This window comes from Phragmites australis, chromosome 6 (genome assembly GCF_958298935.1).
Source record: "Phragmites australis chromosome 6, lpPhrAust1.1, whole genome shotgun sequence".
NCBI lineage: Eukaryota > Viridiplantae > Streptophyta > Magnoliopsida > Poales > Poaceae > Phragmites > Phragmites australis.
Window position 1 is genome coordinate 40665781 of NC_084926.1, and position 23650 is coordinate 40689430.

General features: G+C 47.7%; 3 protein-coding genes and 1 pseudogene across 3 annotated transcripts; 2 read left to right on the forward strand and 2 right to left on the reverse strand.

The window, feature by feature from the left end:
- Positions 1-859, forward strand: LOC133920670 (uncharacterized). Its single transcript, XM_062365266.1, has one exon. The coding sequence runs from the start codon at positions 85-87 to the stop codon at positions 667-669; it is 585 nt and encodes a 194-aa protein (XP_062221250.1). The 5' UTR covers positions 1-84; the 3' UTR covers positions 670-859.
- A 4743-nt stretch (positions 860-5602) lies between these two features.
- LOC133920671 (uncharacterized) lies at positions 5603-6625 on the forward strand. Its single transcript, XM_062365267.1, has one exon. It carries the CDS (start codon positions 5771-5773, stop codon positions 6362-6364), a length of 594 nt encoding a protein of 197 aa, XP_062221251.1. The 5' UTR covers positions 5603-5770; the 3' UTR covers positions 6365-6625.
- Positions 6626-15446: 8821 nt separating this feature from the next.
- LOC133922487 (protein LYK5-like) lies at positions 15447-17912 on the reverse strand. The gene has a single exon (XM_062367849.1). The coding sequence runs from the start codon at positions 17782-17784 to the stop codon at positions 15757-15759; it is 2028 nt and encodes a 675-aa protein (XP_062223833.1). The 5' UTR covers positions 17785-17912; the 3' UTR covers positions 15447-15756.
- Positions 17913-19591: 1679 nt separating this feature from the next.
- LOC133923235 (very-long-chain aldehyde decarbonylase GL1-10-like) lies at positions 19592-23011 on the reverse strand (annotated as a pseudogene).
- Positions 23012-23650: the final 639 nt, after the last annotated feature.

Genomic DNA, 23650 nt, shown 5'->3' on the forward strand with positions numbered 1-23650 from the left:
CAACCTCCATACATATCCAAATTTCGAAGCACCTAAAAAAAACTCAAAACTTCTCCACACACGCATACCAAAACGCAAGATTCCATGGGATTGAAGCTTTCTTGCATCCACCGAGGCAGCCTCTCGGGGCAGGTGCACCAGCCGGCCTTGCCTGCTTCGGCCAGGGTCATCGCCGCCGACGGCACGCTGAAGGAGCTACCGGCGTCACCCCTCGTCGTTGTCTCCGACGTTCTCGGCCTCAGCACCGACGCGGCCTCGTCATCGTTCTTCATCTGCAACTCCAACGCGCTCTACTTCAACGAGCACCCACCAGCCCTGCCCCACGGAGAACTGCTCCGGCCGGGGCGGATATATTTCGTGCTCCCGGCGGCCATGCTCGGCCGGCCGCTGTCGAGCGCCGAAATGGCCGCGCTGGCCGTGCGCGCGAGCGCGGCGCTCGCGTCCACGCAGCGTCCACGGCGGTGCCGCGGCAAGAAGAAGGTGCTCGTCATGCCGGTGAGCGGGGACGCCGAGGACGCTGGCTGTTTCAACGAGAAGCTCAACGAGCAGACGCTAGGGGAGTTCGGGCTGTTGCTGAGCCCGGCGAAGAGGGACGAGAAGCTCGCTGCGACGGCGGCACGGCCGTGGCTGAAGCGGGCGTTGAGCATCATTCAGGAGGATGCCGAGTGAAGCAATAGGCTGCGGTCTCATTTTCTTCTTCTTTGAAACCATTTTTTAGGCTTTAGAAGCTGGCTTGGTAGATTTAGGAAATATGATGGACTCTGAAGAAAACAATTGCATATGTACGGTCTTCCTTTGTACATAATCCACTAGTTGCAGAACTGCAAGAATGTAAAAAAAGAATGTCTCGTTGGTTTTCTTTCTGATGTTCATACTTCCCATGTTTCTGATTTCTCGCTTCACTGATGTGCAAGTATCAGGAATTTCACTATCTACAATGAAGGTTGTATTGTAGAAAAGGACCGATGTATCGATCAACAAAACAACGAAACAACTGCCAATTTCCTTTTGCTCACAATCGTATCTCACCTTATACTCATCCCGCACACACTGCACTGCTGCAGTGATTGAAGTTTAGTGAAGGAACACCATTTTAGCTAGGCACCTCTATTTTTATTTATCTAACCAAAACAAAGCATGATTTATCGCTTACTCTCGTATCAACAGAATAACAGTGCAGATTAACCATACATAAAAATTATATTTACTTCATGCAAAAAAATGAAGTACGTTGAAGCTTCAGTTACTCTAACCCCAACTTCGTCAGCTGTGCCGGATCAAGGACGGCAAGTTCGTCGATAATCAGTAAGAGCAACTCCAACAGAACATCTATAATACATCATCTATATTCTCATATGGATTGCCATCTATAAAGATTCTCCCTCCATATTACTCCATCACTCCAACAGCACATCCATATTTTATCTTCTATATTCTCTCTCCTATTTTTTAATAGTATTCTATAACTAACAATATTTAAAAAAACACTATGCAACTTAGGGTTGTCAATAATTTTATAAATTAGTACATTAGTTTATATGAATATTAATGAATTTTACCTAATTTTTGGGAATTAAATTTGTGCCCTAAAAATTCAAGAAAAGTACAAAAATAGTCAAATTTGGAGATTTTTCATTTAAAATTTGTAAGCTATTTTTAGTGGGAACTAGTTAAAATGGATTCTTTGTTATTTATTCTATTAGTATAAAAATTGTTGTGATTTTAGGAGCTCTACAAAATTACTTTTTGAATTTATGAAAGAGAGAGAAGAAATAACTTTTTGAAGCAAAAGCTAGCTGTTGGCCTCTCTGGTCTCTACAGCAGGATGGCGTGGGAGGGAGATGCACGCCACATCTCGCGTGTTTGGTGATATGAATGGCGTGCTCTGTAAAATAGCTAGTTGGATTGAAGAGTCTGTTGGAGATTGTTTTTTGGAGAAAATAGATGGAGGATGGGATAAAGGGTGGGATAGAAGGGCTCTTGGAGATGCTCTAAGTGTAAGTCACTAGCCTGCGGTTTACTCACTTCCCCAAATAAGGTCTGAGCAGCTAGAAATGTACGTACATTCAGGTGGACGAATAGGTATAGAAACGTCAACGCGAGAAGCAGAGAGGAAGCTGCTATTTCTACGGCCAGGGGCGAAGTAGAGGGCGAGGTAGCCATTAGAAACTCAAATGACGCCACTTATTCACTGATCAATCATCGGCAGTAAACTGCGCCCCCAGATCGGCACTCACTGAATTCTTTATCGCTTTTTTGTCTTCGTAGTCTAAATAGTTCTATATAAAAATAGAGTTCTCTTTCTGGTAACCTAGCTATTGGCTTGTCATAGTTTTATCATATTCTTCTGTTATGGTTTTTAATTTATTTTTATAATATTTCATCTCATTTTCTAAATCTATTTTTCATAAATTTAGATACACTGTATCTCCTATTTTCATCAGCATCCTATTATGATATAACTAAGTCTATATCATCCATAGCTTTTGATTTATAATTTATGAATCTAATATTAATATTTTCCTTACTATTTTAGTAATTTATATAATCTTCAAGTTGTTTTAAGGCCTTACTTTCTATTAAATCACTAACATTCCATTCTTCTCCCTTCTTTTTTTCAGTCTACCTTAAAAAACTCATAAATTTTATTACTTTTAATTAGGACTGAAAATGTAGTTCAAGGCTGACAAGTCAGCTCAACTTGAATGGCAAACAAACCGAGTCCGAGCTGCATCCCCAACTTGACGTCAATTCGAGTTAAGCCTGAGCTGGCTCCGGAGCGACTCGTTGGCTCGTGAGCTGGCCCAGCCAACCAGCCGTCCGAGGCCCAGCTCACACGTGCTACGGTTTAGGGTTCCACGGTTCAACTTGACCGACACAACACTCGGTCCCAAAGGGCAGAGGCCAGCCGCCACTCCGCGTCTCCGCCAGGACAGCCAAAGGCGCTCCGCCGCCACTCCGTGTCTCTGCCAGAGAGGCGTCGCAGCCCTCATCGCAGACTCCAGAACGCTCCTCACGCGCTGGGAAGCTTGATCGCCGCGCAGTCGAACATCAGCGGTGCGGCGTCCGCGTCCGCGTCCGCACCCCTTTCTCCGCGGTACGTTGTCGACCACGCCTCTAGGAACCTCCACACGGACCGCGAACCGGCCGTCGACCACGGCATGGTGCCGCGCCACGCCGACCGCCAGCCCTCCCTGCAGTCGCGTGACCGGCGCGGTCATCGTCTCCGCATCGAGCATGGGCACTGCCAAATTGGGCGCGTACTTCTGCAGCATGCTCCTCGCGAGCTCCTCGCCGCCGAGAAGCTTGATCTCCGAGCAATCAAACGTCGACAGCGTGGCGGCCGCGTCCACACCCCTTCCCCGTGGCACGCCACCGGCCACGCCTCAAGGAACTCCACACGTACCGCGGACCGGCCGCCGACCATGCCTCCAGAACCTCCACACGTACTGCAGACCGGCCGTCGACCATGACATGGTGCAGCGCCATGCCGGCTGCCAGCTCGCCTTGCAGCCGCGTGACATGCGTTGCCATCGTGTCCCCTGGGAGCTGGCCGGCATTGAGCACAGGCACGAGCCGCCCAAATGCCTCCGTGTCGTGGTCCGTGTCCAGGCAGGCTCAGCAGAGTTGGATCGCGAGTCAAGTCAAGCCGGCTCGAGCTAGCTACGAGCCCGAGCCGAGCCCCCAAAGCGAGCTCGTGAGAGGCTCGTTTCCATCCCTATTTTCGATTGCCTGTTTTCAATTACATCATTTATATTTATCTTATATCTAGTTACATACGGTTTTTTCTTTCAAGAACTCCCACTAACAGAGATACTGTCTTATAGAGTTCCTTACAGCAGCTAATTCACTAACAGAGATGTTGTCTTATAGAGTTTCATTAAGGTGAGAATACTACACACATTAAGGTGATAAAGTGCTCTTGAAAGCTATCTATAAACTAGATTGATCTGTTTGTTTTTAGATGTCTCTTCCTTGTGGGTTGTCCTCCTTCTTTGTAGTCCTCATTCTTTGTAGTCGAGAGAACATTTATTTATTAGCCTTATAAGTATATATGGTTTTTCATGCATCCTTGTAGTGTCACATGCATCTTTATAGCATCACATGTATTCTCATGCATCTTCCACATGTATGCATAAAGATTCATTCTGTTGTTTCCAACTATATAGTAATAATGATGGCTGCGAGATATTTCCTGCTCAATATTTTCATGGGAGGCTTGTTTGCTTGTTTGACATTGCGTTATTACCGGATTATACGCATGGATGGTTCAAATAGAGCGGCACACGCAGAGGCCCACCATATCTCAAGTACTCCTGCAAGCTCGCTACTGATGCAGGCTTCATCTGGCCAGAAACCATGCGTTAAGCAATCAGACCTGAACAGAGAAGAGTATCTGTCTTTGAAATCATGAATATAACCTCGACGCAGATTTCGTCGGGAACAGTTGAAATGCGATCAGCTTGATTGTAGTCGTCAGAAATTTCGCCATTCTCTCCCCAGCGTTCTGGAATCCGCTGCAATTTTCTCCCCAGCGTTCTGTGTAGGAATGGACAGTGTCAGCTCCGGCATGCATGAGCACTGCCATTGCGGCCGGCGTCGCCGTCCGAAGCCGGAGGAGGACCTCGGGAGTTCGATCGAGACGGCGCTTGACGTCGACGGCCCCCACCCCGGCTACTCGGCTAGCGCTGAAAAGTCCGAGTCCGTGCGGCTTGGGATGCCGTGCAACTGTGCAAGGCTATCCGATGCATACGTGTGCGCTGATGCAACGCCATCGCATCATATCCCGGGACCAATAGGGAAACGGAAAGGAAGAGGAAGTTGCCTGGCGAGCGGCTGACATGTCGGGCCCACAGTGAGCCTCCGGTTGTTGCCTCCCCTCAGGAGTCTAAGGGCAACGAAATGTTTAGTTCTAGAATTTTATTTCAAAGTATACGACGAAAAATAATTAAAATTTCACAAATTTTGGTCTTTTTATCAGTAAAAAAATTAAAATGAAATGGAAATCTCTGCACCCGGGAGAGCTTTGGTACAGAAATATTCGGAGCTGTTCTCCTCACGTGCCCAAATATAGTGACATTCGGCGTCAGCGCTCACACCATAACTTGGTCCTGTAGCCTTCTGCTTTCTGCTCTACAATTTCTATCTTAAACCATAGGAAGTCAGCATTTTGCACATAGAGATGAGCAAACAAAAACAAGCTGACAGAGATTGATCGAAGTAAAAATACTTATACTACAAAGTTATCTTCTAAGATAAATCGACGTGTGTTACTACTTTCTTATATCCAATATATGTAAGTATTGCTAAAGCTAACAATTAATAACCGATATTTAAAAATGTTGGCTACACGAATTGAAAATCATTTATGTTTTCCACATGTTGTAATTAGCACAAAACATATAGGTATGTACTAAAAAAGCACAGAGTCTGCACGTAGGAATATATGTAGAGTACAGGAAATAGAATTTTGGTCCACACGTGTCATATTGTCATGTGTGCACACTGCATTCATCACCACCACCCTTGATCCAAGCTAGAGAGAGACTTGCAACTAAAGAAAGGAACTAAGTTCTGCACATGCATCTACATGATTGAGCAAGAAGAAAGGGTTGAAATTAAAAAAATCATGTCTCCCTTTCCCCTTCACTCCTAACCTCTTCTTATATATATACACCACCCATCCTTCAATCTACACACCCAAATTCCAAAGCACTAAAAAAGGCTCGACACCCCCCCCCCCCCCACACACACAGAAACGCAAGATTCCATGGGATTGAAGCTTTCTTGCTGCATCCACCGAGGCAGCCTCTCGCTGCAGGTGCACCAGCCGGCCTCTCCGCCGCCGGCCATGATCATAGCCGCGAACGGCTCACTGAAGGAGCTCCCGTCCTCCCCTGTTGCAGTTTCCGACGTGCTCGGCGGAGACATGGTGTCGTCGTCGTTCTTCGTGTGCAACTCCGACGCGCTCTACTTCAACCAGCACCCGCCCGCGCTGGCCCTCGGTGAGCTGCTCCGGCCGGGGCAGATATACTTCGTGCTCCCGGCGGCCATGCTCGGGCGACCGCTGTCGAGCGCCGACATGGCCGCGCTGGCCGTGCGCGCGAGCGCGGCGATCGCGTCTAGCTCCAGCAAGCCCCGGCGCCGCGGCGGCCGCAGTCATGGCAAGAAGAAGGTGCGCGTCATGCCGGTGCGCGAGGACACCGAGGACGCTGACTTGTTCAACGAGAAGCTCAACGAGCAGACGCTAGGGGAGTTCGGGGTGTTGCTGAGCTCGGCGAAGAGAGACAGGAAGCTCGCCGCCGCGACGACGAGGACGCGTCTGAAGCGTGCGCTGAGCATCATTCTAGAGGATGCCGAGTGAACCAATAGGCTGTGGTCTCATTTTTTTTTTCCTTTTTGGAAACCATTTGTGTGAGCCTTAGAAAGCTTGCAATGATTTATTCAATTTTTTTTAAAGCAATGATTTAGTAGATTTAGGAAACGGGAGGACTCTCATGAAAAAAAGGATGCATGTGTGTGGTCTGCCTTAGTACATAATCCAGTAGTTGCAAAATTACAAGAATGTGAAAAAAATGGTTTTATTGTTTTTTCTTTCTGATATATGAATACCTTTTTCTGCTTCTGATTTTATATTTTTTTCTGCGACTTTGCAAGCATGAAGAATCTCACGTTATGTATGGCCAAGGACCGATGGACGGATTAATGAAAGAACTACAGTACCGAACCGGCTAGTATAATGCCAAATTGCAAATGTCGTTTTTCTCAGAATCTTATTCTCACCTAATACAAAAATTCATCCCACGCCCTTCTATATCAATATCTACACAACGGCAAATCTCATGCTAGTCCGTTAAAAAAAATATTCATCCCACAACTGACTTCACTACAGTAATTATATGTTCAGCGAAGAATAAGTACTTGTCCCATCCGACAACTATGCAATCAGTAGTAATCAACCAACTGCCATCAGTACGAAGTGTAGATATCAAATTCTACATCAAAATGAATATTCAGTCAACTTAGCAAAATCTTAGCTTAAGACTATATCAATGTAAACAATATAAAACCGAGTGAAATTAAAGGCCCTCCTTGTGTTTGCAGAGCTAAAAATTTCCATGACTATTCTTGAAGAATTATAATTTTTTATCTGACTAATTGTTTGAAACAGACAAGGATTGGGGTCAGACTAACATTGTAGATTAACTAGGTATAAAAATTACATTTGTTATAGTTGTATGGAGAAAATCATTGAAACAGAAAAATCAAAAATTCAGGAGGGGATGACTATAAGGGGTCGTTTGGTAGAGCTCTGATTCTGTGGTGAGAGTGATTCTGTGGTGGAAGTAGTGTGGAAGTGATTCTATTTGTAAAATCGTTTGGTATGCTAGTGGTGGAAGTGATTCTTGAGAGAATATTATGTTAAAATCGAGGAGAATCAGTCGGGAATCAGGTGAAAACTAGTTTTTTCAGCTCTCACCTCGCTATACAAAACGGAAAGTGATTCCCATGCGAAATCACTCCCCGACCAGCCCGTTTGGCAGCGCTGAGAGCGATTCCAGCGCGGAATCAGCTCCCAGAGCTCTACCAAACGAGGCCTAAATCCTCTTGTTGATCAATATAGATTTTACATGGACAGCCCTAGCGGGAAATTGACATGGTGAAGATATATATATATATATATATGACATTCTGTAATGCGGGCCTTTACGCCTCCCAGAAGCTGCCCTTTCACTACCATCAACAAAATTGAATTGCATAATCAACATCAGTTTTTAACGGCGTAGATTCCTAATAACTTACAATTGTAGAATAAATAAACACATTTCGATATAATCACTAGAAGTGTATTGCAAATACAGTTATAAAGTTACAGAGCATGAGATTTGTAGAGTCATCAGTTCAACCCTGTGCAGCTACAAGGGTGTACATATATGCGTATAAAATCACTTGGAGTCAAAGAGTAACAAATCCGAAAAAATGGCCTAATCTGCAACGAGAATCCATCTGCTCCCACAATCCTTTCATCACCGTTAACAAAGTTTAGAGCACATAATGAACGCTAAATTACACTTGTGTAGATTAGTTGGAACTATTGTAATTGTGTAATAAACATAACTATATTTTTTATCATGAACATTAAAAACGTAACGCAAATATAATGTACTTTTAAGTATTATATGGACCCTAAAATTGGTGTATACAGAAATTTTTTCACCATTTAGCCTCGCAATTGTGTTGGTTATTCGGTCTATTCAGATAATGTAGGCAACATAGCAACCGAGCTTTTCATGTTCCACTTCTCACCCAGACTTCTCTGAATACTACATAGAATCCACGAAACAACACATCTAGCTTTGCCAAGAAAACAACCAAGAGTAGTCGAAGACTCGAGTTCCGGCCAAGGAGTTGAGCAAATCGCAGCTTTCACGGTAGTTTCCTTTCCACTGATCAAGCAAGGAATTGTAAGCCTAACCCCAACTTGTTCGTCACTTGCACCGGAAAGCAACGTACGCAGGTCAGAAAGAAGTCGCTGCATGCCCCTGCGTGCCATGCGGTTCACTGCCCTCATCAGGGTCCAAGCTGCAAGGTATCGCTAGCGTTGATCAAGTGGACGATCGGGTACACAGAAACGTCAACGTAAGAGATCAGAGAAGCAGAGAGGAAGTTTCTATTTCTACACTCGAGGACGACGAAAGGGCAGTAAGCTAAGGTAGCAATAAGAAATGTCATGGGAGATAACACTTGCTCGCTAATCAGTCATTGGCAGATCGGCACTTACTGTTTACTTGTTTGACACTATGTACGCGGTCGAGATAGATGGATGTGAATTTTTGTATTTTTTGATCATTAGTTCGACCTAAACTCAAAAAAAGAGTAAGATTCACTCTCACCAAACTAAATTAAGAAAAAAATAAACTAAACAGTGACACAAAACTACTCATTAGATATCCACTTACATCCTTATCTGTCATATCTCGACCCCTGCTGGTCGATACGAAGGCTTCATCTGGCCAGAAGGCACCATGCGGATAACAACAAGCTTGCATGACCAGCTACCTAGTCGTCTCTCTGGATAGAAAAGAGCAGCTGTCTTTGAAACTTGCGTGAACGTCGACAGGGAAACAGTTGAAATGGCGATCAACTTGTCGTCGAAATTTCTTCGTTCTTCCTCTCCTCGTAAGAGCAATGGCTAAGGCAGCGGCTGATACGAACGAGTGTGAAAGAAAGCGCCGAGGCATTGGTCCTTAATCTAGTTGGTGGTGTCGTCAAGTCCGCTGCTCTTTTTCTCCCCATTCTGCGCAGAAATGTGTGTGTCTGACGACGATCCACACGGTCTCGGTCGGACATCAGAACGGGGCTGAAAAATCCACACCAAGCTAGGATGAAGAAGGCACTGGTACGCGCTTGTCCCTGTGCCAGTCAGACAGAAGAGCCACTGGCATGGAAGCTAGGCTCCGCTCTGCTGGTTGGCAGGCAGAGAGGGAAACGGGAACAAGTGCGTTCCAAAGTCAGAACGCTTTTCGTTAGTTGAGGTTTTACGCTTCGGATTATGAATCAATCATGGTAATATCGTCTGTTTTGAGTTTTCCTTATCAGATGATGATTTTCTTTGTTTTTTTTTCAGTTGTTCTTGTTTGTTTTTCGGACTACGTGTATCTTAGTTATACAAAATTCAGAAATAAATTTTTATACGGTTATGCTTACTTGTTATGACCATTGTCATAAGAGTTAATAAAGTTTTATTATCGAAAAAAAGTACTGGACGGATGCATGACTGATGCACGCGCAAGAGGAAGAATATGGCTTTCTTGGTGCTCATAGTATAGTGCTGGATTGATTGCTTACCTGCTGTGCTCCTTTATGTATGTGGAAAACGTACTGATAAAAGTACATACTAAATCGTCACGCTATGTCATATCAATGAAGTTTAAGACACGTCTCTTGTCAGTATCATATCATTCAGGAACCTAACGCTTCCTTTTCCATGGATAAATACATATCATTATGCACCAAATCAATAGTCAAAGTGCACTGATACAACAGGACAATAACCAATGGACCGGAAGGGCATGTCTGCCATTTCCGTCGTCGTGGTCTCCTTGCTTTTATTCAGTGGCGGAGCAAATCCCGGGGGGGGGGGGGGGGGGGGGGGATGATGCGGTCGAGTGGATGTGGAGCAAGTTGCAGCTGACGAATCAGAGCACAAGTTTGGACTTGAAACGTAGCTAGTTGGATCCATGCGTAACAAGCTGGGTTGATGCATAGCAAGTTTAGGCTTTGCTCCACAAAAAATTTACTGGACCAAGTGAGGCCGGAGCCTAGTTTGTTCTCGTTGGGCTCCGACAGTGCTTTTATTCTCCTTTTTTTTTTAACGAGTTTGCTATATTTGAGTAAGCGAACTTTTTTAGATAATCGAAATAAAATATCGGCCTCAACCTCCGCATAGATATCGAACCGATAATTGTTATAAATTACAGCGCTAAGCTGATATCATCACACAACCGTGATGTAAGGAATCAAATAAACGAGTGAACCAACATAGTTTTGGACGAGAGAAATTATTAGGCACAAATCCTATTCAGTAAGCGAATGAGTTAGAGCAACCCGTTTTCTGAATGATGGCAGCTGCTCGTAACACAAGACCCAAGTTGCGGGAAACTATTGCTTCTGAGTCCTCCGTTGCTACGACCCTCATGCTGAAGCATGTTTTTGGAGAACTGGGCACCTCCTGATTGCTGAAAATGTGTCACTTATCGTCAAATGCAATTTTAGATAGAGGAAATCATCATCATAAGAAGAAGAATATAGGGTTAATTAGATCCGTTCCATTACAATTTTATCGGTTTTAAAATATGTCACTACTCTGGTCGAAATTGTAGACATGCAACGCGAGAGTGCATTTTTCGTTTAGATATGCGACCATGAAGAACTTCAGATCATATTGCACTTACCTTCTTCCTCCCGCTTTTCCCTTTCCTTTTTCTCTTTCTTTCCTTCTTCAGCCATCCGCCATGCCGGCGAGGTGCTCCACAACCACCCCCATCTTCCTCTCCTCCATGGCCACTGCAAGCTCCTTCACGTCCGCTAGATGTGCCCCCATGCCTGTCAGATGCATTGCCGCCGAAGACCTCCTCCATTGCCTGCTAGGGAGGCGACCTCTCTCTCTCCCTCTTTCTCTTTGGTGAGCTCCTGGGCGAGCTCCTCAATGCAGCCCTAGAAGACACATGCGAGCTTGATGGCATCCACCTCAGCCTCGCCCAGAAGCACGTACAACCGCTCCTCAGTCATCTCCGCGCGCCTTCGTCAAGATCTCCACCAGATCTGGGGGTGCAGAGGGAAGAACGAAGGGGAGCACGATGGACCTGGGGTGTCGTCCTCTTCGCCGGCCGGAAGTGGTGGTCGGCTCACTGTGACGCCCGTTTCGAACTCCTCTGGCCCAGCCCAAAGCGCCGTCTGCTTCCGGCCCAGCCCGCCCCGCGTCCGCGTCGCTAACCAGTGGGACCCGCTTGTCAGCTCTATCGTCTCCGCCGCGCCCCGCAACAACCCGCGCCCGTATCCGAACCGATCCCGAACTGCCGCGCGCCGAGTCCGATTTCGCCGCGCCGTCCGCCCTACGCGCTGCGCCCCGCAACAGCCTGCGCCCGCCCTCGCCTATATATCCCCAGCAGCGCCGCCTTCTTCCCCCTGCACACGCGCAAGAAAACCCGAGCTCGCCGAGCGCCATAGCCGCCGCCGTCGCCGAGCAATCCGCCGCGCCAAGCCTTCTCCTCCGCGACCGAGCACGCCGCCAGTTTCGCCAAGCCGTGGGGAGTTCGTTTTGCTGCTCGTCGAAGCATCTCCGCCGTCGGAACCAAGCTCTCACCGATCGCCGGTAATCTCCGCCGCCCTCCTCCGTCGCTAGCATCGCCCGAAGGTCCCCGCGGTCAGCTAACCCCTTCTCCGGCATCGCTTGTCTTCCAGGAAGCTCCTGCGCCCGCCGATTTCGCCTCTTCGCCGTCGCAGCCGGGTCCCCATCCACTTCCGAGCGCCGCCGCCCACCATTGTCGTTACCCACCGCCGTCAAGACCTCCCAAGCCGTCGACAAGCCCCCGGTGAGCTTCCCCGTGCCCTCCCCGTTCGGTTGCGCCTTTTCCCGAAGAGTTTGGCGGCCGGTAGCGTTAGATTGCCTGTCTCCGACGATCCTCCGGCGAGATCCGAGGCGGCGGCGCCGTGTTCCGATCGCCGCCGGCCTGTTCCCCCCCCCCCCCCCCCCGAACCATCTCAGCCGTCGGATCTACTTTGAACGCTCCTGATTAGATCGCAAAAATACCCTTTCGCAACCCAGTAGAAAGCCGCCACGTGTCCCTCTTAAACCCAGTCAGCAGCCGAGACACATCAGCGCGCCACGTGGATGTCCCTGTCCTACGTGGCAGAGCCAAGTCAGCATTGGATGCCCAGTCAGCAGCCCAGTCAGCCTGTGACGTCAGCATTGCGCATTAATCAGGATTTTCAGTATGATAAGAATTCCACCTATTCTCGGAAATTAGGGAGATTTGCAAGGAGACCCCTAGGCTTCACTGTTTTTGCATATAGGCCCTTGGATAGTTCTGGATAATTGCAATTAGGCCCCTGGATTTTAGGTAATTATGTTTAGGTCCCTGAACTTTGCACTTAAGCCCCTAGAACTTTCTATTTTTACAATTTAGTCCTTGCAATCTTTCAGAAAAGCCCCTGTAGAGTAGAATTAGTGTAACTTTTCCATACAAACTCCGATTTAGGTGATTTTCGCGCTCCCGAGATCGTAGCAGCGTGTACTTTCCGTTCTTAGCCTTTTTAGAGTTAGTTTCTCCTGTTTAGTGTGTTGTATTTAGCTGTTTTGTTATTTCTTTCCGGTGTGTGCTTCGGCTTTAGGAGGAGAGCAGAGTGCCAGCATTCAAGACCAAGTTTTCGAAGATTCTGAGCAGCCAACTTACGAAGGCAAGTGTCCTTGATCACCTTGATTTAACCATAGATCATTATAGTTTATTTTTCCTTAGTTGCATGCTTGTCTAATTTTGAATCCCATGGATAGGGTTTACTAGAATTTGTATGGCCATTCCTTGTAGCCTCTTTTGGGGTTTTTGGGTCCTGTAAAAGGGTAGTCATGCTAGTGCAGTCATGGATTAGAATTATTATGAACTTTGATTAATAACTATGAAACAAGTACTTGGGAGAATTGATAATCTTGTAGTAACTTGAATTTAGGGATCCTAACTGGATGGCTAGTATGTGGGGGAGCTACACAGCAGGGTTGTGTACGTTCCTGTGTGGGATCCTAAGGACCGGTTCTTGGAGCCTGTAACCTGGCAAAACAGCACAACCATGAGGCCTATATGGGTACGGCCTGGCTAAGTAATTAGTGTTCTTCGCATTCTGTACGCACCAATGGTTGGTTCAGTGGCACAAGAGGGGGCCTCTGCAGAGGATGGGATCCCTGTTAGCGGTGAAACCTCAGTGGGTGCTTATAGATGTGGAGATACTTTGTAACAGCCTTGTAGTGAGACCCCGGCCATACACCCCGGAAGTGTAAGGCAAAAAAGGAATCACGACTCGTGGGTAAAGTGTGCAAACTCTGCAGAGTAAATAACTGATCGATCAGCCGTGCTCACGGTCAAGAGCGGCTTGGACTTCTTCAGGATTAGATGGGAACTTTAAGGGTTGGTTTTGGGTAGTCGGGTGGTGGTACTCCCCGATGAGTCGGTAGCCGGATATGGGATATCTGGTGAGTTTGGTGGTCGGATGGAATCCGATGAGTTATGTTCTTAAATTGTTGGAATAAAAATCTAGTAAATAGGATTGCTAGTTTGTTTGAGTCTGGTTTAGCTGAGCATAGTCGCAGTAATCCCCAAGTTGACTTTTCCTTGTCAATAGCCTGCATGTCATATTTTTCCTCCACTTGCTGAGTACTTTATGTACTCACGCTTGCCTTTTCCCTACCCTCGGATGCTGCTCAGAAGGTGAAGTCTTCGAGGAAGTCCCGGGCGAGGACGCTGATTCCTAGAAGGAAGAAGGCGTTGATTGAAGACCATGTCCTAGGCTGGTGTTTCCCCCGGACAACGCCTGTGGATGGATGGGTGTTCCGCTGCCATTTGAAGATTTATTAGTATTTTCTTTCAGACCTTCGGGTCCTTTTGTAAGGATTGTTTACGTTATTTAAGACACAGTTTATGTTATCACTAATGATGTCGCTGCATGTATGTAAAACTTGATTCTGGTATACATGTGGAATACATCTCGTTGTTTCCTTTAAAATCGGGTGTGACACTCACCTTCTACATTCTACTGGATCTGCTCATGTTCACTGCCATGGAGGAAGGAGCTCTCCAGGAGGGTGGGGGAGAAGAGGGTTGGGATGGCGCGGCGAGATCCACGATGACAGGGGCACCTCAGGCAGATCGGGCCATAGAGGAGGGAAAGGAGGCAGACGGCCAGGGGGCTTAGAGTGCTAGAGAAGGAAGAAGAGGATAATTTGGTCCAGAAACTTAATATAATAGCATATCTCAAAGAAAAAGCAAATCGTGATGCCATGTCTACAAAATTTTGACCTTTATAGTAGTATATTTCACAGCCGATAAAATTATAATAGCATGGATCTAATTAGCCCAAGAAGATAAGGCTTTCCCCTTGCTATCCCTACCCCCAAACTCTAATTCTAACACTTTCTCCTTCCTAGCCTACTGCTCTCCCCAAACTCCAATTCATTTTCTTCTTGATCTGTATCCCAAGTACTTTGTATATAGTGAGAATTTGGAAACATGCTTCTCACACTTCCTATACGTCAGGTGATTGAAATCCCGCTTCTTTACGGTTGACGAGATTTCAGTCGCCGACAATGAATTAGGGTGTCAAGAGGGTCTATAGGCTTAGAGGGATGCCGGCAAGTGGCGGTGGTGGGGGCGGCGAGGCAACAGGGACACTACCGACCACGGGAGGTGGATGACCGCCGGTTGGACAATGCTAGGACGGGGGCGTCAACGCAACAACCCGTCTAAGCTAGGCCAATGCGAAGGCCTCTAGAGATAGGAGCTGGAGTGCAGAGCGAGAACAAATGCACAGTTGATCGCAGAGATAAAGAGAGGGCAATGCATAGGGAGGTAGATGAAGGCTGGAGGTAGAAGATGAACTTTGGGCGCTTGGATCCTAATCGAACGGTTTAGATTCGTCGACTGCAAAAAGGATTACTTTCAGTTGACTGAAACATAGCGTCTCCCTACATCTATAGAGCATGGTGTGGAATTGGTGTGTTCGTTGTGAAGGATGCTAACAAAATTGCACAAAAAAACACCTTCCATCTTCCTCGGTTCTCACCATTTTTGGCCCAGGAATCACTCGGTTGTTCAGGCGATGGTAAATTTTACTGAAAGTAACTGATCTGCCAATTCAGTGGGTGGTTTGGATTGCTGATGTATTAATACCAACAGGAGTACAGAGGCCCAAGATACTGGCAGATGATTCATTTTTCTTCTTCTATGGAGAAATGTAATACAAAGGACGAAACGAATGATACATTTCATAGTTCCTACTAATATGATGTTCGGAAATTTGGATCTGTGAAACATGAGATTTAACGTGAAAAAATCCTCCAATGCGGCTACCAACATAGCTGATGTTGCAGCTTGAACGAGGCTCAATCGAATTGTACTGTACATCACATGAACAATACTGACGGCTGCCATAGCACAATTCGATCCCAATTTCTCCACATTCTGTTGATCTTCCTACGAAATATTGCTGCTATCTCCCAACGAACGAAGACCCTGAGGTTCCGTAATCCGAGGGATCCCAATCAAGCGTCGAGTTGTACACCGCCGAGAGCGAGACGAACACCTCGTCCATGGACGGCCGCGCGCGGGGCTCCCTCGCCACGCACCGCAGCGCCAGCGCCGCGACAGCGAGCGCGAGGTCGAGCGGGTAGTCCCCCTGCAGCCGCGGGTCCATGAACGCGCGCACCTTGCCACGCTCCACGTCCTCGCCGTCCACCACCAGCCCCTCCTCCGCGGACTCCCACAGCAGCGTCTCCTCCCCCGTGTCGCCGTCGGCGAACGCCGCTTCCTTCCCGGACAGCAGCTCCAGCAGGATGACCCCGAAGGCGAACACGTCGAGCTTGGGCGTGATGAGGCCGTGCTCGAGGTACTCGGGAGCAAGGTAGCCTTGGGTGCCCACGACGTGGCGCGTGAGCTGCGCGCCGCCGTCGGCCGCGGTGACCGCGCGCGCCAGCCCGAAGCTCGAAACCTTGGCGCGGAAGTCGGCGTCCAGGAGGACGTTGCTGCTCTTGAGGTTCTTGTGCACGCAAGGCGGGTTCGTGTAGTGGTGGAGGTAGTTGAGCCCGTCGGCGACGTCGAACGCCACCTGCACGCGCTGCCGCCAGCGGAGGACGTTGTTGCCGCCGTGGCCGTGGAGCCAGTCGCTGAGCGCGCCGTTCTCCGCGAACTCGAAGACGAGGTAGGTGTCGCCGCGGTGGACGCAAAGGCCGGAGAGGCGGACCAGGGAGGAGTGGTTCACGCGCATCAGGATGCCGACCTCGCCGCTCACGTCGCCGGCCACCCGCTTCACCGCCGCCGCGTCGCCGTTGATGACGGCCCGGTACACCGACGTGCCGGACACCCTCCGCTCCTCAGAGAACCCCGCGGTGGCCTTCTCAAGCTCCGAGTACTTGTACACGGTCAGCGACTCCACGGCCACGCGAACGTCGCTGGCCACCAGCGGCCTCGTCCCCGACGAGGACGAGGACGTCGTGGTGGTGGTGGTCTGCTTCTCCGACGCCAGGGCGCCGTATTCCGCCGACGAGGACACGTCGATAACCACCTTCCCCGGACGGCCGCTTTCCCCATCCCCGCGCTGGCGCCGGCGTCGGGCCCGTAAGAAGAGCAGGCCGAGAACGGCCACCAACGCAAGAACGCCGCAACCGACCCCGACCCCAACGCCAACCCACCTCCCGCTTCCTGACCCACTCGACGGCGCCGGCGCGGCCTGTGGCGCTATCGGCGAGGGGGGCGGCGCCGGGGACGCGAGCATGTCTGGCGTGGGCGCGCCCTTGAGCGGGATGAGCAGCGTGGTGAAGGGGTATATGATGTCGTCCTTGGCGAGGCTGTTGGCGTCGCGCACCGCCTGCGCGTCGACCCGGAACCTCGCGGCGATGGTCGTCACGTCGTCGCCCCACATGACGAGGTAGGAGAGCAGGTGCTTGACCCCCGTGGCGGCCTGCGCCGGCGAGGGGCACGCGCATCGGAGCGGCACGGTGAAATTGTTCCCGAGGACGAGGTTGCGGCTGCCGAGGCGGGGGTTCTGGGCGATGAGCGCCTGGCAGGTGGTGAGGCCCTGGTAGGTGAGGTTGGCGATGATGAAGTAGGTCTCGCCGGCGAACTGGATGGTGTAGGAGGCGTTGTGCTGGTAGTACCCGCCGGGCGTGCAGGCGCAGGGGACGGGGGCCAGCACGAGGCTGGATGCGGCGAGCGGGGACACCGTCGGCACGGCGTTGGCGGCGGCGACGGCGGAGACGGAGGAGTTGAGGAGGTAGGAGATGAGGACCGGCGTGTTGTAGAGGGGGGAGGAGCGGAAGACGAGGTACGAGTCGCAGGGCGGCGGGGAAGACGCCGAGGTGGCGTTGCAGGTGTAGCCGAGGACGGAGCTGCCGTTGTTGCCATAGCAGTTGAGTTGCGCGTTCGCCTCGTACTCCTGCTGCGCAAGCGCCGTGACGGCCAGGAGGAGCGCGAGCGCCGCCGCGGGGAGCCCGACGACTCCTTGGTGCGGAGGTGGAGCCATTTCTTGGTTTGGATTGCGTGGGGGACGGGGAGGTGGGGTTAGGTATGCGAGGAGCGGAGACGCGGAGTCAACGTTGCCGGGGCAGTTTGGGTTCCAGCGTTCTCTGTTTTACCGGAGTGGCGGTGAGGGATGCAGATGCTAATGGACTGGACTCACCTCACCGGAGGCCCCACCCAGAAAGTCAACACGGCACACGGGGTCAACCCATTCGTGCTTCTTTATGCTGAATGATTATCGTTTTTCTCTTACAAGGTAAGATGCACAAACCAACACCGCTACGCATGCCCCCTATATTTACATATACGAGTAATCTCTATCATATATCTATATATAAATACTATTGTTGAAAATACTTATATATGTAAATTATGAGTGCTAAAATTTAAACTCTGATCGATAAAATGTTACTCTCACGTCTCCACACCGCACTAGAAGATTAGCATTACCTAACTGATGTGGTACAAATCGTCACCAAAAAGCAGGTGTTGCTAAAATTCGATGACCATTAAGTCACATTTTCTTTGCCAACTAGTACAAACTAAGTAACCATTCACGTGTGACATAGACACGCAATTTTCGTACATCTACGATTTCTAATATGGTTTTAGAGTATCAAGATAAAAATGAACGATACAACTAGTAATATATAGTTTTTCTCAAAATAAAAATAATATATTATTAAATAGATAGTCACGTGCAAATATAATATCATAACTAATTTATCTTTGAAACATCTCATGCCTAATACAAGATAAGAAAAAATGAAGCACTAAAGAGTATGTCTTTTATCAAAAAAGACAAAAAAAATTATATATTCTGCATCGCAAGGTCACAATACTCCAACTCATGACATGAGTTGAGGCACTCTTGATACGGTCAATACATAAATGTGGCACATTCACAATTCCTTAGACAAGTCCAACATAAACAACAAAAGCAAATTGCCATCCACTAAGATACAAATCAAGCAATGTAATTGCCACCAAAAGGTCCACCGGTAGACATACCAGGAGTCTATAGGTGAAGATGTAGCAAAGTAATGAATAAGTGAATGCTGAATTTACCCAACTACAACTAAGCAAACTATTGCTCTTCCTAGCTGTCCATTTCTCTCATACATAGTAGTAAACATGCACATTATTATTCAGATTATCCTAATCTTTACTAATATTGTTTTAACCATTGCATTAAGGAATCGTATGCTGTATGTTTTTCTTGGCACGGTGAAATGATAATTAACAAACACTAAGCGTGTTTTTGGTACAGATTTTCAAGTCTAATTGACCTTAAGTAAATTGAAACTACAGCTCCAAAATTGAACCAAAGTTTAATTTTGATCTTTTATTTTCTTTTTTTTTCTTAACCCGAAGAGTAAGAGCCAACTTTAAAATTATGCTCTATAGTTCTTCATTACTTGATCATTATCAAAGTAGTAGATGATAAAGAAAAATAATTCCTAGAAAACCTTATAAAGTAAAAGACATGCTAAGAACTCTCTAATAAATCAATTATACAAATGTCAATCTCAGTCCAATAATCCAATTCATCTAACATTACAATCACTGACAATCTCCTCTAGAAGCAACTCCATTCAGCACTACCAGCAAATCATGGTCAGTGACATGCAGCTAACATCACAATCACCCACCAATTCCACCCATGAATACATCCATCAGTAGCAAAAAAAAAAAAAACTAATCTCTGCCAAATCATACAATGCCGCACACATCATTACAAAAAGTACGATAAATCAGCAGTCGCAAATTCTTAAAAGTATTCCATAGAAGGGAAAAGCAACAGAAACTCCTTACCCGCTATGTGTATCGATGGCCTCCACCTGGTAGAGTACAATCCAAAGCCAGAATGTGATCATATGGTCAGGAGCATTGGCAGGCCCTGCGAAGGAGGGGATGCTAAGCAAGAGCACCTCAGCCCAGTGCGCGTATGACACTGCCAAACCAATGGGAGCCGTGAACTCATGGTGGACGCGATTAATCTTTTGTACCCCCACTCACCGTGGAGCAACCAGTGGATCCAGTAGTTGAGATAGTCCTAAACCAGGAAGTACGCAAGCAACTGCACCGTCATGTAAGGAACCATCCAAATAGTGTTTCAATTAATCATCAGGATGATCATTTGCTTAATCACGACCACGATGATTAATCAAAATAACATCCCGGTAGTCCCGGTACGTGTTTTGTGTCCAAGATCAAAACACATGCCTTTTCAAGATACAACATCACAACACAGCTTAAAAAAAGAGAGTAATTAAATTATATTATAAGTTCTTAAGCATTTAATCATTTATAATAATTTACAACAAAAGAAATCTAGGAGGATAAATAATAGATTTACCTCCTAACCAAACTAGAAACTACGCAGCAGAAGATTAATATTTATAAACACCAAAAGCTAGATGAAGCCATATGCCCTTAGACTCCACCCAAAAGCACGACACACGAGTAGCTTGTACTACTCATTCCTACCATCTACATTGGTGGACGTGAAGTAGCCAAATACGAGCTACTCCTCACCGATAGAACCTGAAAAAACAGTGTGAGTACGAATGTACTTGCAAGACTTAATTCATAATAGGTACATATAAATAACTCAAATCCAAGGATTATGCATTTGAGTCATTAGTAAGGGGTAGGCCACAGGGTTAAGTAAATTCATATGTGTAAGCAATCTAACATCTATGTGTAAGCATTTATACTTAAGGCACATCTACCCTACAACATCAACCTGCACATATATGTAAAAGGAATGATCTCATGTAATCAATAATCCTCAATAACCAAACCCGATATATCATGCCATATCCTTCAAATTCGGAAACTCTACAACTGATGCGGATGGATAGAAGCAATGACTTATAAATTTAGACTCCATTCAATTCAAATAAAGGTGCAATATGCTTAGATGCTTGCCTTGCTACTTTTCTTCAATTCAGGATTAACATCAAACCCTTTTTCGCAAAAACCTGTTACACTCTGGCTCAACGATCACTAAAAGAGAAGAATGTATCGCAATAAGCGTGATGAAATGATACAAAACAATTTGTATAATGCACGATTATGAAAACATTTGTAAAGGAATGCTCGAATGATTGAGCGATAAAAGGTTTAAACATTGGATAAGAGAACCTAGGGTCAATGTGATATGTGAAGATGGTGGTCTGACTGGAGAAGGGTTGGCCGTCAAACTACGACGTTGTAGAGAGAAATGGCGCATGACGGTTAGATCGTAGGCATACTGGCGATTAGACCACCGTATGGCGGTCAGACCGGCCCTAGTGGTTGTCTGACCCCTATATAGGGTTTTAACCGGATGTTCCAGACTACAATCGGTGGTCAGATCAGCTTGAGTGGCGGTCAGGCCGCGGGGGCCTGTCGGTATCACTTTGCGAGGTCGTCGGCGAGGACTCTGGCCAGGTCTTGACTATGAAGGGCACTAAAACATCCTACGATACTAGTAGAGTACTTCTAGGGTAGTTTGGACAACATTCATTGGTTGATTTGAAAAATTCCACTGATAGGATCCAAGCTACGGTTAATTTCGGGCCTGAATGAGACGATGGCTGATTCGAGCTTGAAAATGATGAAAAAAAGGTACGGAATGTTTCACCTCGGTGTAAGGGAAGTTCCTAGTGGAACAATCCCCTCCGGGAAATCTCCAATTTGGAGATCAGGCTCTGGGGTGGTGTGTGGGATCGAGGGTGATGAACGCTCCTCCAGCGAAAGGATGAAGGGGATGAGCTTGGGGAAGTCCTAGAGAAGCTTGGGGAAGTCATCTCCGTCGATCTTCGGATGTCGTGGTGGTTGAGGTGGAGCTCTCCTCGCTCCTCCAACTTGGGACTGGCTCCAGCAACAAAGAAGCTTGGGGACAACGTAGGGGACTCGTGGATGACCTCCTCCTTCGATCTCCAGCCTCTGGTGAGCTCAAGGTGTGTGTGTGTGGGGTCTCCTCTCTTATCCTCCTCCCCTCTCCCTCTCTTCTCTCTCTTTCACGGTGGGGAAGAACGAATGGGGGTGGTTGAGATGATAAGATTTTGACGATGGCTGTAAGTGGAGGTTCTGAGCAGTGGCGGTCAGACCGCGAGCTCAAGCGATCGGACCACCCCGGGACAGAGGCAAAATGGGCTCTACTCGCCTTTGGCGGTCAGACCGTGGGCTACCTCGGTTAGACTGCGATGGTAGTCTTTTGCTGATTTTTTCCTAAGTTCCCCCTCTTTACTTTCTTCTTCCCCACCAAGGCATTTGGGTTTTCCTAAAGAGTTTCAGAGATGATTAGGAAACCTCGAATGCATACATGATGGAAAATGCGCATAAACTAAAGACATCCGTTTTCAAAACATTTTAAAATACTCAAAACATGATTTAAAAGCTACCCTAATGTTAATGCATGCTTAATGCCTAAATTCGGATTTTTGGGCCGTGACATGTCATCTCCCCCAGCGACGACAGTATCAACCTCTTGTGAATTCCTACCATCTGCATTGATCCAAGAAAAACATTTTTATATGGATACACAATCTGTATCACAACGAATGAAATGCAGGGGGCATCAAAGGAGAAATCTTTCTTTTGATTGATAGAATAGGTAAACTCAAGGGAATATTCTAGGTGGAACACATCTAAGAAGGGTTCCTAGAGCAAAAACCCAGATCACAAAATTTTCAAAGGAGTGGAAAACATGCAGATAAATGTAATTGAAATTCTCGCACCTATGAACATATAGATCAAATGGGCACATCGCCCAGATCGCATATATGGGAATCTAATCACAAGGAACTGTAAGGAAACGTGATCTCTTATGTAGAATCTGCCCAAATCGCTGGGACAAATAATTTTTTTTGCGTAGATTCATTGAACAGTAGTGGAAAGGAAGAGGTGAGTCGACCTTGACGGTTGGGTAGGAGACGAGCTGGAGTAAGCCGATGATGATGAAGAAGACGCACATGACCTCATTGTAGCACCGGACAAACTCTGTTGTTGAGAGATGCACCCGGGGCTACAACTTGTACGACGCAACGATGACGGGCCCGAAACTCGAGGAGCACAACGGGGAGCGGCGCGAGTGTGAAGACAACGAAGAGGAAGAGGATGTTACATCAGTAGAGGTGGTAGTTCGTCAACACCACCGTGTATTGGAACCACAACACCTCGGTGGGCGTCATTGCCCGCCCCAGCGCCGCCTTCGCCGCCGCCGTCATGTAGGGCAGCATCTCCGATGAGACGAGGGACCTGCTTGCCAAAAAAACCCAACCTTCTCATACTACCCAAGGGACCAATCCATGATTCCCGAGAACCACAAGGGTGGTATGGATATTGCCGCTGCTCCTTCAAGGCGGTTCGATTAGCCGACTCTTCTCCTTCGTTCGAGCAAAGGTCAGCCCATTGGTAAGCGGCGGAGGACAACCCACTGGCAGCGGCAGCAGCCGGTCCATGCGACGATGGCGGCCGATCCAAGCGATGGGGCCTGCGGCATCTGACCATATGGAGGCGTGGGAGTGGGCGGTCGGGGGAGGGTGCGGGGAGGAGGAATAGGGGGAGGGCCCAAAGGATGTTTAGGGGGATGGGGGAGGTAGGCATGACGGCGTTAGGGGAAGAAATCATAGGCCGGATTGGGCAGGCAGGACGACGCCGGGGAGGAAATCACGTGGCAATTTGGGTAGGATGTGCTATGGAGGTAGAGGGGGCTTGTTTTTTTCTTTTTGGTTTTGATTGATGTTTTTTCACGTTTTTGGCCGTTTTTTGAAAGGGCCGGGGAAGGGAGAGATGCCAGGGAGGGAAGGAGAGTGGGTTTTTTCAGTTTCTTATTAAGTGGGAGGGAGAGGCAGGAAACAAACCGAGGTAGAACGCTG

Bases quoted from the DNA above. Each gene is read 5' to 3' on its own strand.
- LOC133920671 (XM_062365267.1), top strand. From the start codon at position 5,771: ATGGGATTGAAGCTTTCTTGCTGCATCCACCGAGGCAGCCTCTCGCTG.
- LOC133922487 (XM_062367849.1), bottom strand. From the start codon at position 17,784: ATGGCTCCACCTCCGCACCAAGGAGTCGTCGGGCTCCCCGCGGCGGCG.
- LOC133920670 (XM_062365266.1), top strand. From the start codon at position 85: ATGGGATTGAAGCTTTCTTGCATCCACCGAGGCAGCCTCTCGGGGCAG.